The sequence below is a fragment of the Phalaenopsis equestris genome, unplaced genomic scaffold (assembly GCF_001263595.1).
Source record: "Phalaenopsis equestris unplaced genomic scaffold, ASM126359v1 Scaffold000191, whole genome shotgun sequence".
In the NCBI taxonomy this organism is placed as follows: Eukaryota; Viridiplantae; Streptophyta; class Magnoliopsida; order Asparagales; family Orchidaceae; genus Phalaenopsis; species Phalaenopsis equestris.
In genome coordinates this window covers 118,690-132,501 of record NW_018164633.1, presented here as the reverse complement: position 1 = coordinate 132,501, position 13,812 = coordinate 118,690, and the positions used below count along the sequence as shown (strand labels likewise).

General features: G+C 37.7%; 1 protein-coding gene across 3 annotated transcripts in view; it reads left to right on the top strand.

Annotated features, from left to right (window-relative positions):
* Positions 1–13,812, top strand: part of LOC110022449 (B3 domain-containing protein Os07g0679700) — a 31,718-nt gene that overhangs the window by 12,418 nt on the left and 5,488 nt on the right. The window contains exons 4-11 of one of the 3 annotated variants that reach the window (XM_020721402.1): positions 3,826–4,553; positions 4,946–5,042; positions 5,899–6,073; positions 6,141–6,217; positions 6,557–6,634; positions 6,746–6,976; positions 9,564–9,616; positions 10,413–10,526. In XM_020721402.1, the coding sequence (XP_020577061.1) occupies positions 3,826–4,553; positions 4,946–5,042; positions 5,899–6,073; positions 6,141–6,217; positions 6,557–6,634; positions 6,746–6,976; positions 9,564–9,616; positions 10,413–10,526 (1,553 nt within the window). Of the gene's footprint in view, positions 1–3,825; positions 4,554–4,945; positions 5,043–5,898; positions 6,074–6,140; positions 6,218–6,556; positions 6,977–9,563; positions 9,617–10,412; positions 10,527–13,812 lie in introns of all 3 variants that reach the window. The other 2 variants (XM_020721401.1, XM_020721400.1) reach the window with 2 other exon arrangements.

Below are 13,812 nucleotides of genomic sequence, written 5' to 3'. Positions count from 1 at the left end.
CACAATTTCTTAAACATTTTCATGGCTTCACCAATTCAAATCACCATTTCACAAATCTCGAAACAAGGAGAAAGACAGAGAAAACTCAGAACTCATGGGGAAAGCACAACACAACTTGGAATTCATATATAAAATCAAAGCCATACAAACTATAATAAGTAAATAACTTATCTCTAAATTTCTCCCCAAGAACACTCATCGAAGTTCCTCTGAATCTTTTCCTTTCTTTACAACACACAGAATTCCTCTTCGAAGTAGTAAGGAGGAAAAAATTTCTCACTTTCTCTCCGCTCTTACAATTTCTTGAAGAATTCCTCACAGTTATACGCTATAGCAAGCTTTCTACGCATTAATGGATCATTTCTAACTTCCAGGACTCCAAAAGTCTCCATATTTTTGGCTAAAATGTTCTCTTTAAAGATGTGGATGAGTTTTCCCAAGAGTTTCTTACGCACCCCTCCATCCACATTCAGTGCATCTGTTGAGAGACCGTCGATCCTGCCGTCGGCGGCCTCGATGGTGCCGTCGGCGACCTTTCGCCCTTTTGGAGAATTTGTCCTGTAGCATCGGGAAAAGCTCGCCGTCGGCGGCCTCGATGGAGTCGTCGACGCCCTAGTGCAATTCTCCACATTTTGGTCCTTTTTGCTCCAAATACGCTCCTTTTTGCATCTTTTTGCTCCATTGACCCTAATTCATCATTCCTGCAAAAAAACATCAAAAACGCCTTTCTTTAAAGTGCAATATCATTAAAAACAGTATAAAAAAGGTATGAAAATCTCAACGTATTTTTCTTTGGTCAGTTAGCTCAAAATTAATATCAATACGGTCGCATGTGCTCCACAGAATTAATTAGCGTTTAAATTTATACGATTTGAGAATGGTATGCCGTTTAAGGTCAAAGTTAACTTAAATAGTTCTTTTTTTTAGAAGCATGCCAAATTATTTCTAAAAATCTGTTAAACCCTTATGTTTTAAAAATCAAATCCAAGATAATCAAGCTACTCACGCTCTCAATCAGGACGCCTTGTTTATAGGGTAAGGTTGCAAGTCCCATCTAACTAATCCGATTCTCTTCGCAAGGATTGAAGTCGACGAGTCTAGTAATTTTAATAATGTCCAAATAAAATTTGTAAGTCCAAATCATTTAGTATAATTCTCCTTATTAGGACTAGAGTTGACAGGGCTAAATATTGAAAATATTAAATTAACGAATTTTAAATTAACTTCAACATAAATATTTCGAATGCTAAGATTCCCCGATGATGGTTGTGTTGATCGAAAATTTCAATTGGAGTGGTTAACTTTTAAAATTAAATCAAGATTTTCAAGCCACAATTCTCAAAGCAATTAAATCAATGCATTCAAGGTAAATGTAATCACTTAAAAGATTTTAAACAAAGTTAAGGGGTTAGCAAACTTTTAATTGATTTAAGCTCACAAATAGCTAACGTTATATTGAGTATATTAAAATATTCACATTGAAAGTAATCTCATGCCAGTAAGGATGTGATTCAAGTCCTCTATTTGTATGGTTTGACCCAAATGCTTCTCAAAATTAGTAGTTATGATTAGAGAAGTCTGACCGGGTTGTTAATGTCGAATGAAACTATTATGTGTTGTGAAAAAACGATGACAGTAACGAGAAAAATATGAAATGAGAAAATTACACACACAAGATACAAATTTACGTGGTTCGACAAATTGCCTGCATCCACAGAGTTGTGGAGAATTTTATTGCTTGAAGAATTACACATCACTTCGATTATAAGAACTCAACTCCACTTGTCAATCTCTCCTTCTTCATCAGATTTGCTGCAACCCTCAAGCCTTCTACCCGGAACTGCTTTAGCCGTCGCTAGCTTCTAGTTCTCTTCCTTGATTGCAGTCGCTCGCAAGCCTTCTCCCTCGGTTTATGTTGCAAGAGGTGAATGCTTTCTATCGATAAACAGGAAGGCAGGGTCCTTTTATTGTGAAATCGGGAGAAGCGAGATTCTGAAGGAAAGGCGCATAACAAGGCTTTACAAAGGAAAGAATATAAAGAATTAAAAAATTCAAATAACTGCCATAGATGCAGAAACCGCCAAAGGAGAAGCGGACTAAGCTCCACAATACTCAACATTATGTTGCGGTTGCTACCGTAGCTCATATGTTTTCGAATGGCTTTCTACCCTTTGAATTGTGAACCATAGGGTAACAATGTGATCTGACACAAGAATCAAAGCAATGCAACACTAACAACTCTCACGAACATAAGTATCTACATTTCTAGAGGTAGGCGATCTTTCCCAATTCCTACAATTTAAGAGGCAGAAAATCTCTCATAAACCCTAAATCTAAGAGTCACAACCATATTCTCATGCATAAACCCAACCCTAAACATAATAAGTCTTTATACTCAATAATAATAATAATAATAATAATAATAATAATAATAATAATAAAAGACTAACTTGGCCGTAGGCGTACAAAGATTAACTTGCCCGTAGGCGTACAAAAACTAAATTTCCCTTAGGTGTACAAAAGACTAAATTACCCTTAGGCTATGCACCCATGTAACAAATACATTTGAATGGCACTGCTTTCTATCGGTTAAAGTCGACTTAAATTTATCTCCTTAGACAGTTTTCCTCAAGATCTATAAAGATCTCTTGAACGACACAACTCATGGCTTTTGATAAGGATCCTTTAGTCATGTTGGCTCGACTACCTCCTATGACTAAGTAGATCGGGATCAAAACGAATTGGGACGATGCAACCATGGATCTTGATCGAGTTCTTGATCATTTCTCTCGCCATCCATTTTAACCTCAAGGTGATAAATTTTATAACTCAAACCTTAAGTCTACTGCTTCTGTATTGCTGAATATTCATTGTTTAATGACTAACCTTAATTGTATGTTCTCTCCTGTTATCGGGACAGAGACCCCAGATATAAAGTCCTCACAAAATGAGGACGGAATCTTTGGGCAATGTCTTTTCTATAATCCAATCTTCCTTCTTGAAATTTGACTTGAAATACCAAATATAAAGCTCTCTTAACAATGAGGAGAGTCTGGAGTGTTGCTAATGGGCAAAAATGTTTCTTATTATTTATGCTAGGAATGGCGGAAATGGCATGAAATTATGTGATGATTCCCCAAACTATTCTAGACTTCAAATTAGTTGTTTTTAAAGAGGGCCATAATGACAAATAACTCCATGGCACGACATTAATTTAAAGTAGATGTGAAAATATAAGAAATATTATATAAATGTAAATTATGTTATCACATTAAAGGACGGTTCTGACATTAGTTTGATGCGTAAATACAAGCTAATTCATCATTTATTGGCGCTCAGTAAGCCATCAACAATTGATAGCCATGGTTGGATAAATAGGAAGTAACAAACAGCCCCAAAATACACATGAAATTCCTTTTTCCTGTTTTCATTTTAATCTTAGATATTTAGGAAAAAAAATTGACATCTAATATAGACTTTATTTCATCACTATGCTGACTACTCAAATTTAAATGAAAGCACTTAATTTTTCAATTTCCGCCATCTCTATAGTTTTGTTGGACTGTCAACTACCACTTGTATCTTTTGGTCTCAGTCATGTGCATCTAGGAGTTGCCAGAAAATTTTAATGCTCTTCATCCAACATCGATAGATTTTTTTTACTTGAAGCGCTCCAAAAATTCTACTTTTTAATAAAATTTTAAACTCCCTAATTTCTTGTTTTGGTTTATGTAATATCCACATATAAGCAACGGCTTGGTGATTTTAGTTTATTTGATATTTTTGCCTGCTCTTAATCTAACAATTCACTGGGTTTTAACATAGATACCAGCTGAATCCGTCCAAGATTTGTTGCCTCCGCCCTCTCAAAGAGTTCTTGCCTTATCTGCCAAGTGTTCTGTGGATGAAAAGACGAACGAGTTCGATTCATCGCCCATCAATAAATCTGCTGAACTCCAAATTATCTCGTCCAACCGTATTATCACCGATGACGCAACTATGAAATGCAATCTCATGCATTTAGGTAGAAACATGGATGTCAATGGGTACAACACCATGCTTCTAACACCGAGAGAAAACACAAATGGTTGTTTCAATCGTGTTAAGCAAGAGCAAATTTCGCTTCATAGAGGAGATTTAGGACGTTCTGATTGCATGGGTAAAGGCCACAAAAGTGATTCTAAATATGATTTAAAAGATTATTTAAGTAATCCGTTTGCAGATGCTCGTCTTAGCATGAGCTTGGGTGGCGCTAACACGAGCAACATTTTGGAAGCATGTTCCAATGCTGGCACCCGGGAAATCGCGATGTCTCATCAAGCCATCATTGATGATGGAAGGGATCAAGGAAAGATTTTAACCACATTCCAGAACGTTCAAAGGGCTCGACATGTTTTGCCGAAGCTGCCAAAGCTCGCTTTAGATGCGTCGAAGGAGATGGTTCCGCAAATGCGTGTTGCACGGCCGCCTGCGGAAACAAGAGGAAGGAATCAGTTGCTTCCACGTTATTGGCCACGGATCACCGATCAAGAGTTGCAACAAATATCCGGAGAGTATCCTATTACCAACTTCATATCTTATGTTTATTTTTATTCTTAAAATATTTTTGGGGCATTTACATAGCACACAATTTATATGTATTTACATATCTAACACCTAAACATTCATATTTACATGCATACCACTTGATTCTTTAACACCACATAAAAATGCCACCTTTACTATCTTTTTAAATATTAAGCACTCGTTTTCATGCATAAGTTTATGACAACATGGTGTTATAAGTTTAAAAATCAAGCTTTGGGTGTTAGATATGTAAATACATAAGAATTGTGTGGGGGTATGTATGTAACTTTTACATGTTTTTAATCATGTGAAAATTAAGAGCATATATATTTTTTTGTATTGTTGAAGCTATGATATTCTTAACTATTTACTGTTTAAGTTCGAACTCCACTATTGTCCCGCTTTTTGAGAAGGTCCTAAGTGCGAGTGATGCTGGCCGGATTGGTCGTTTAGTTCTCCCCAAGGCTTGTGCAGAGGTAATTGGTTCAACTTAGAACTTTTTTATCTTCTAAAAATCCTTTATCCTTGGTTCTGTCTTGTGTTTAATGGGTTGGTAATTCCTGAAATTTCTATTAGTTGCTTAAGAATCATGTCACCTTGTCCCTCTACTGAATTATTGGGCTGCAACATTTCAATGTTTAAAAGGATGGAATTAAAATCTATGTTTTCATTCTACTTTAATCATTACTTGGCTGATAAAATCTTTTATTTGTTATGTATTCAGGTTGCATTTCTTTTTGGCCTTGTTTGGCCCCTTCAGCATAACTTTTGTTTTCCGTTTGAGGGCATTTACATACATATCACCTAATTCCTATATATTTACATATATAATACCTAAACGTTACTTAACATTACTTTTTTACATTAATGCCACCCAAATCTGTCATTTCAAATCAACAATACCACCCTTTTAACTTTTAAAAAGTAAAATTCACCTTTTTCATGCATAGGTAAGATGACGTGTAAAAACTGAAGTATAGGTTTTAGATTTATATACATTAGGAATTAAGCGGTATGTATGCGAATCTTCATTTTTGTTTTTGTTTTATTATTATTTTTATTTTTTAAAAATATATTTGGTTGGTATAATTTTTATACATTTTTATTTTTTATTTGTAAAAATAAATTAACTTATTTTTAAAAATACTCAAAATACTTAAAAGGTTATTTTGAGTGTTTTTAAAAGCGGCTGTCCCAATCAAACTTGCTTTGATTTAAATAAAAAAATTTAAAAATAAAATAAAAATAAAAAGACAGAAATGATCCCAAAAGGCCCTTTAATATGTGGGATTATTCAAATTTATGTTTCTTATATATGATTGTTTCATCCAGGCATATTTTCCTCCAATTTCGCAACCTGAAGGCATTCCGTTAAAGATTCAGGATGCTAAAGGAAAAGAGTGGCATTTCCAGTTTAGATTTTGGCCGAATAACAACAGCAGAATGTATGTTTTAGAGGGCGTAACTCCATGCATACAGTCATTGCAGTTGCAGGCTGGAGATACAGGTACTTTGTACAGTTCTTATCATGATGTATTTTACACATTGATTTCTTGCTGCCCTCTCCTGTGCAGTAACTTTCAGCCGGATAGATCCTGAAGGGAAACTTGTAATGGGCTTTCGAAAGGCAACTAATACCGCCCCTCTGCAGGTTAAGGCTTGAATTTTTTTATTTTTTTGGGGGGCCAGTTACATACATATCATGCAATTCTTATGCATTTACATATCTAATACCTAAACATTCATATTTACTCGTATACCACTCGAATCTTTAACATCATATAAAAAATATCCCATCACCATCTTTTTAAAAGTGATATACATTTTCATGCATAGGTTAATGACACCAATGTGAAATAAATATCAAAACTTTGGGTGATAGATACATAAATATATAAGAACTCTGTGGTATGTATTGGTATGTATGTAAATTTTCCTTATATGTATGGGAATGTTTTTTTACTTCGTACTTCATTCAAAATTTAAACAGGAAGCCCAAATTTCTGCTTTGGCAACTGGGGTCCTGGGAAGTGAAACCTTCTATTCCGGTCTTAATATGAACCTACTAGTAAGTGGTTACTCTGGACTTCTTCAGTCAATGAAGGGAACGCGAGCTCCCCATTTGAGCCATTTTTCTGAAAATTTCATTTGTGCTGACGAGGAGGTCTGTTGCGTAAAGACAGATAAGCATGGAAGTTGGGCGAATGAGGGATTATTGCAGTCTTCGCTGACTCCGGAGAAGCGAAGAAGTCGGAACATCGGTTCCAAAAGCAAGAGATTGCTTATGAACAACGACGATGCCATGGAGCTTAAGCTTTCGTGGGAGGAGGCGCAGGATTTGTTACGCCCTCCTCCCACGGTTCAACCGAGCATTGTCATAATTGAGGATCAGGAATTCGAGGAATATGAGGTACGGTGTGGCAGACCATGAATTTCTTATGCTTTATTCGTAAATTTTGATTGAAATGTCAAAATAGTCTTCTAACTATTAACTATTAACATCGGGCCATTTTAGTCCCATAATTTATAAAAATGCTAAATTAGTCCTCCCAGACTCCTAATGAAAGCTAAAATAGTCCTCACAGAGAGCTAATTCAACTCATATTAAAAGTTTCTTAGGCTAAATTAACACTTTATCTCCTGCAAAGAAGTAGGGGAACATTTTGACACTTTTGTCCTTAAATGAATCTTTGCTTGTTAATTGAATTGTCGTACATCAACAATGGTGCTCAATTTATCCTTTCACTGAACAATACCCCGATGTTATGATCCCTTATTTATGTAAATACTTTGGATACCTGAAAAAAACGCGTAAGAGTTTCAAGCAGTTAGGACTAGTGATTTTATCTAGCCTTAGAAAAAAATGTGGACTTAATGTTTCTAGTGTTGATTTTTTAAAGAATTTAGCTTTCTAGTTAGTATTTCTAGCCATAAAACATATTAAAGAATATCTGAGATTTGCCCACGAAACAAGTTATAGTTTCTTTTTAGTGACCAACTCTACTCTGTTACGCTTTTTAATTCTCATTATTTAGAAGTATTGCTTGAAAATACTGCTTTTATTTTAATCATCATCTGCATCATTAGCATTGGCTTTCTTATTTGGGGTGGCTTTATAAACTTTCTATACTATTCATTATCTAATATGTTTGTGTACTCGAGTTGTGGTTTTAATCCTTCTTGGCAACTACATTTGAGAGGGTTTTTTTTGGGGTGACGATTCTTGTGTATTTACGTCTCGCACGTTTAAGCTTTCATAGTCATACACAACACTCAAAATTTTAATATCTTAAAAATAGCACTATTGTCACTTTTTAAAAGTGAAATACACATTTTCTTGCATAGGATTAAAGCACCAAAATGCTTTGTATCTAAATATGAAATTTTAGGTGTGAGATATGTAAATACGTAAGAATTGTGTGCTACCTATGTAAATTTCCATTTTTTTTTAAGACATGAATCTTAGCAATTTAAAGGACGCTAGATTGATTTGACATTTTATCATATTTTTTCCTTAAAAAGTCTCAACTATTGCCATTTTGCTGCGGGTGGACACCATCTTCCATGTGTCTATAAATTGCTTGAGCTGAAGAAGAGATCAAATCTTGTTCTTGACATTTTAAGAATAGTTCCTTTAAAATATGATAAAAAATTGTAGGGCTCTTTACATGCATAGCACCCGAAACATCACTATTTACAAATCTAGCACCCTCTGGAGCGGAAGCTTACTATGGACATGGTACTGTAGCTGTACCATGGGCGTGGTATTGTAGTTGTACCGCGAATATGTTACTGTAGCTGCTATAATAACTTTGTGTCCCTCGTTCCTATTTGATTCGCTACTTTATCTGCCTCCTTCCACTTCTATCATAATTTCAAATTCCTTCCTTTCCCATCACCCTTCATTTATTTATTGCCTATACTTCTATTTGCCTAATCTATCTACTAACCCCTTCTTATTTATACATGTTGTTTGCTAAAGTTAGGACAGATTTTGATGAGTGTAAATTTCTGAATGTTGTCTTTGAGGTGTTCTTTATCGCCGGAGGTTGTATCCGACGGCGAGAAGGTGTTCTGATTGTAATTTGTCCTAGGTGGTGACCGTCTCCAAGGGTCCGGGTTGTGCTCCGGCAGTAACTCTACCCCGACAAGATACATATTCTTCCGCAGCCCCCCCTCCTCCCCGACCCCACTTCTAGCAGTCGCAAACTATCTTCTCCCGCCGGGCGCCCCAATCCCCTTCCTTGCTGCTATTTGCCGCTTTCAGCAGCTATCCTGCGGTTGCCATCCCTTCGCGTACCTTCCCTGTTGCTTTCCATTCTGCTTGGTGCTGTCCCGACTGCTGGCGACATCTTCCAGGTTGCTGTCTACGTTTCAGGGGCTGTCCAGATCCCCGCCGGCCTCTTCCAGGTCGCTGTCCACCGTCCCCTGCCCTATCCCAACAGGCTGCCTTCCTCCAGCTCCCTTCTGGCAGGCCGCTGTCCATCTCCAACACCTCCCAGCATGCTGCTCTGCTGCAGCCAACTTCCCTACCCGCTGCCGTAACCCTAATTGGAGTCTATATGTTGTATCTTTATGATTGTGTTGCTATTTTAGGCATCGTTTGTTTTGGTTAGGAAAGTCTTTATTTGTAATCTTTGGAATTAAACAATATTATTATTATTTTCGTTGTGATTTGAGCTATCCTCTGGTATCACCCCCTCTCATTCGTTTTTCAAATTCTCACTCGAATATGAAAATTCATGATAAAACCCCAACCCATATTCTTCATTTTTCTCAATGATTCGGTCATAGCACATGTAAATACATCTGTTCGATTGTTCAAAAATACCTTAGTGCTAGTTTTTAGGAATAACAACGTTTCTGGTGCTATGGATGTGATTATCCCAAATATGTATCATAGGGTTCATGAAGTACGTGCAATGAAGGCTGCTCATGTTTTTTGCTTTTACTTATATCGGTCATTCTCACATCTAATCCATATTTCTACTCTGCAGGAACCTCCCGTTCTTGGAAAGAGAACTTTTTTTACAGCTCGGGCGTCATCGGGGTGAGGAAAGGAAATCTTTATCTGGGCTAAAATTTAGAAACCGCAAAAATGATTCACATGCATGAACATTTTTTTGTATTTCTAAACTCTTAATTTGGCCCTCCGTCTAGTGCTATGTTCATGCATATTTTATGTTTTTTGGTTGAGTATAGTTTGTATTTTTTATAGTATTATTCTTTTTGATTATGGCATGACATAAATAACTTATAGAAATAAAGTTGGAAGATTTACAGAGATACCATTCTTTTCATTTGTATTTACATATCTAACACTTACACTTAAATTTTTAGGTACATACCATCTTAACTATGCTTGAAAGGGTGTATTTTTCTTTTTTAAAAATAAAATGGTGCTAGTATGATGTGATATGAAAGATTTGGGTGGTATAATTGTAAAAAAAGAACAAAATTCTTATGTATTTACATATCTAACACCTAAACATTTACATGCATACCACTCAAAATCTTTAACATAACATGAAAAATACGACCCTCGCTATTTTTTTAAAAGTGAAATAACCTTCTCAAGCATAATTTAACCACACCAAGGTGATGTAAATTTCTCAAAATGTAATTTAGCGACCCCAAGGTGTGTGGCATGCATGTAAATTTCCTCTTTTTTTTTTTCTCAAAATGTTTCTATAGTATTGTTAGAATCAATTTCAGTCATACGAAGTGGATTGAACGACTGTAACATGGATAATTACTCCATTCAATTATCATTATAATTTTAGGGGACCTGAACCCAACAAATTCTTAATGGATTAATGTTTTACTATCTGACATTATTGATTTAGGGGACAAGATCAATGGATCCAATGTGATGATTGCTTCAAATGGAGAAGGATTCCTGTGGATTTCCTGCCTCCTTCAAAATGGACATGTGTTGAGAATACATGGGATTCAAAAAGGTGCGTCTTAAGCTTTTTTTTTTTTTTAAATATAATTTTCCTTTGTGGGAAGGATGATAGAGCTTTAGGTAGATTTAAACATGAGGGAAATTTACATACCTAACACAATTTTTATGTATTTACATATCTCACACCTAAACTTTCATATTTACATAAGCACTTTGGTGCTTTGAACATATGCATGAGAAGTTGTATTTAACTTTTAAAAAAGTGTTAATAGTTGTTGGATCCTAATTTGTCCTTTGTGAATCACTCTCCGAGAGTTAGAGCCGAGTGAATGAAAGAAAGAGAGAGAGAGAGTAGAATAAGTATGTAATTTTCCTAGGGAGAATCGAGGAGAGATTCCTTTATTCGTCTTTTTTGCTCCGTAATTATAGAAGTGTATTTTATAAAATTACAGAAAGGAGAGAACGGTTATGGATCTCATGCATGCTCGGCCTTGAATCGTCGGTTGATTGTTTACCTTGAAAGGATGCTTTTCCACTTTGGTCATTCGTTCTTTTTGAGATTCGTGCCGATATTTTTGGTGTATACATATTAGTTCTCCGATTTTTTTTGCTCATTGATAGCAACAACTACAATAAGGACAGGAAAATTATTGAACAATCATTAGCAATAAATTTGTGAATTGATTGAACACATGATTTTCTTTAGGATTCTGTGTCACGTGTGCTCTATAAATAGACTCGAACCAAGTCTTGATCATTTGTCGTCAGTTTCTCTTTTTACAACTGAGGTGTGTTATGACTGATAAATCGAATCAGATCATCATGGATTTTGAGAGGCTTGTTTTTTTCTTATACTCAAAGTTTGTTAGTGTCATAAAAAAAACCTGCACTTCATTACACATTAATGAAATGAAACTTTTTGCCTTTTGTGATTACTTTTGTTATTTAGTCTTATAAAATTTCTTGTTTTATTTGAGAATTTGACCCTTAGAGGTGTTTACTCTCGGGCTGACCCATGGATTCTTGGACGCAGACCCGTCTTCAATGTTTCAAGCGTTAAAATTTGTTTCTTCCGGTCGCTCGTGACGCATGGTCCGATCGAACGGCATTGGTTCTGACCGGTCTTGCCTCTTGGTGTGGATCTTATTGCTAACTGAGAGTGGCCGCCAAGATTTTCGGAGAGGCCTTCATTGTCCTTTTTGCGCATCTTGTTGCTAGAAGACAGAGGGCTACCCCTATAGACAACCCTTGTTTGAACTTTGCATCGTTCGTGACCGAGGGATGTTCCGCTTTTCGCTTGGTTCGTAAGCCGGAGCCAATCGACCTTGTATTACAGGCGATTGGCTTGTCGGTTAAGGCCCTTATAACCAATGGGCTTTGGGCCTTTCGTGTGGTCACTTAGACCTCCCGGGAACGTACCCCGGCTTTGCCCAATCGTGTGGGTCTTTAGGATTTCCTGCATCTTCTTTTGTAGCCTTCACCAATAGTGTGGGTCTTTAGGATTTCCCGCAGCTTCTTTTATAGCCTTCCGGGGACCTGCCCCAGGCTTTATCCCTTCACCGCCTGCCAGGTACGCATCTTGTCGTCACCTGTGGGGAGTGCATCCACTTAGGACTTTCAAGGGATCCTAGATCTTTGCGGAAAACACTGACTCCCTGACCCACAGGTCTTATGAGGGCGTTTTTGCCAAGGGATGAATATTTTTGGACCGCCTTGCGATACAGTCGGCTGGCCACCTTTCGGGCCAACCCATGTTCCCCGATATTGGACAAGGGTTTGAAAACATCCCTGGTCAGGCTCAGTTCCCTGTGCGTCAGGAATGGTCCTACGAAGTTAATGCTTCTTTGGATAAGAGATGCTTTAAAGACTATTTGGTTGTCACATCTTTTTTCTTTTTTCAAAAAATCAATTGTGGGGATGTCTTATCAATGTCCGGAGATGTCCTCATTACGCGGACCCTCCTTGAGCGTTTCAGTAAACGAGTCCCATTTATTATTGCTGATTCATCCTGCTATTTAAAGGGGGAAGAAATTCTCCATGTCCTTACCTCCCCATTATGGGTGATGGCTTTGTGAAAATTTGGTGAGATTAGCCTACTTGCGTTGGTCATGAACGGGGGCAATCTTTCTTCCACGAGTGCATATGGATCTCTGAGGCCCACGCTTCTTTAGTTTCTTTTTTCTTCGAGTCGTGTGTCGAAGGGACAAATTTTCTCCAAGCCGGGTGTCGAACGTCATTGGAACTAAGGTGGACACTGGGTAGGAGATCCTTCCCGCAGCGACTGTGGTGGGCTTTGGGGAATGGTGGAGGTGAGGCCGCATTCCCGGGAGGTCAATACATTCGTTCGACCGTTGCTATCGGATATTCAGAGGTTTGTAGGTCCCTGAACTTGAGTGGTCTAGGGGTAGGACATGACACCTTCAACAACAACGGTTTCTCCATTCTCTGTCTCCTACTGGTCTTCATTGCGGGAGAAGTTCAGAAGAGAGCGGGAGACGGGCGGGTGAGGGCCCCCCAACCTTTTTTGCTTCAGTTTCAATTTGCTTTTATTTCGTATTAGAGAAGCCCATGGATGCAAAAGAGGCTGAAATGAGATCGAGTGACTAGAAAGTGGAATGAAGTCGTAATTTTTGGAGAGGACCGACTGATTTCCCGCGAGATTTTTGGTCGTGGGTCGCCCTTCGCGGCGGATGTGATGGTTCTTGGGTGAAGCATGGGTCCAACATATTCCTAGGGAGGATCACGTTTGCTCGACGATGCATTGCCTAGAGAGATGAACTTGTAGTATTCTTCCCTCGTTGGCCGTCACTGCTGAGCTTTCTTCTCGTCCTCCTGATGGTGGTTGCAAGGTTTTTTTTCCTCGGATAGTAATGTTTAAAAGAGTTGAGCTCCTGGCGACCCGTGTAGGGACTTGGCTTTTTCGAAGTTATCATCTCAGTCAAAAGATGTAAAAGGGCATACCTAATATGTTTGTCGATTGGATGTGTTCTGTATCTCTCAATTAGAATGAATAAAATTTCCCCCTTTTTTATCTTCTGAACTACTTCGCTTACCTCATTTTTTTGTGGCTCCTCATTTGTGTTGTGGTTATTTTGTTAGTGGCAAGTCGGCAATGCCTATTTCATCACTCTTATCCAAAGTTTGATGGGTAAGGATAGTCGTTCGGCGAGATTTAGCCGGGCAAAATTCCCCTAGTCGTGGGACCACTCTGCACCTGATTCTTTTACTGGCGTTGCATTTAGGGATGTAAACGAGCCGAACACGAGCGATCCATGCTCAGCTCGTGTTCGACTCGTTTATATTTCGAGCTCAAAAAGTGTGTTTGTGTTCGGCTCGTT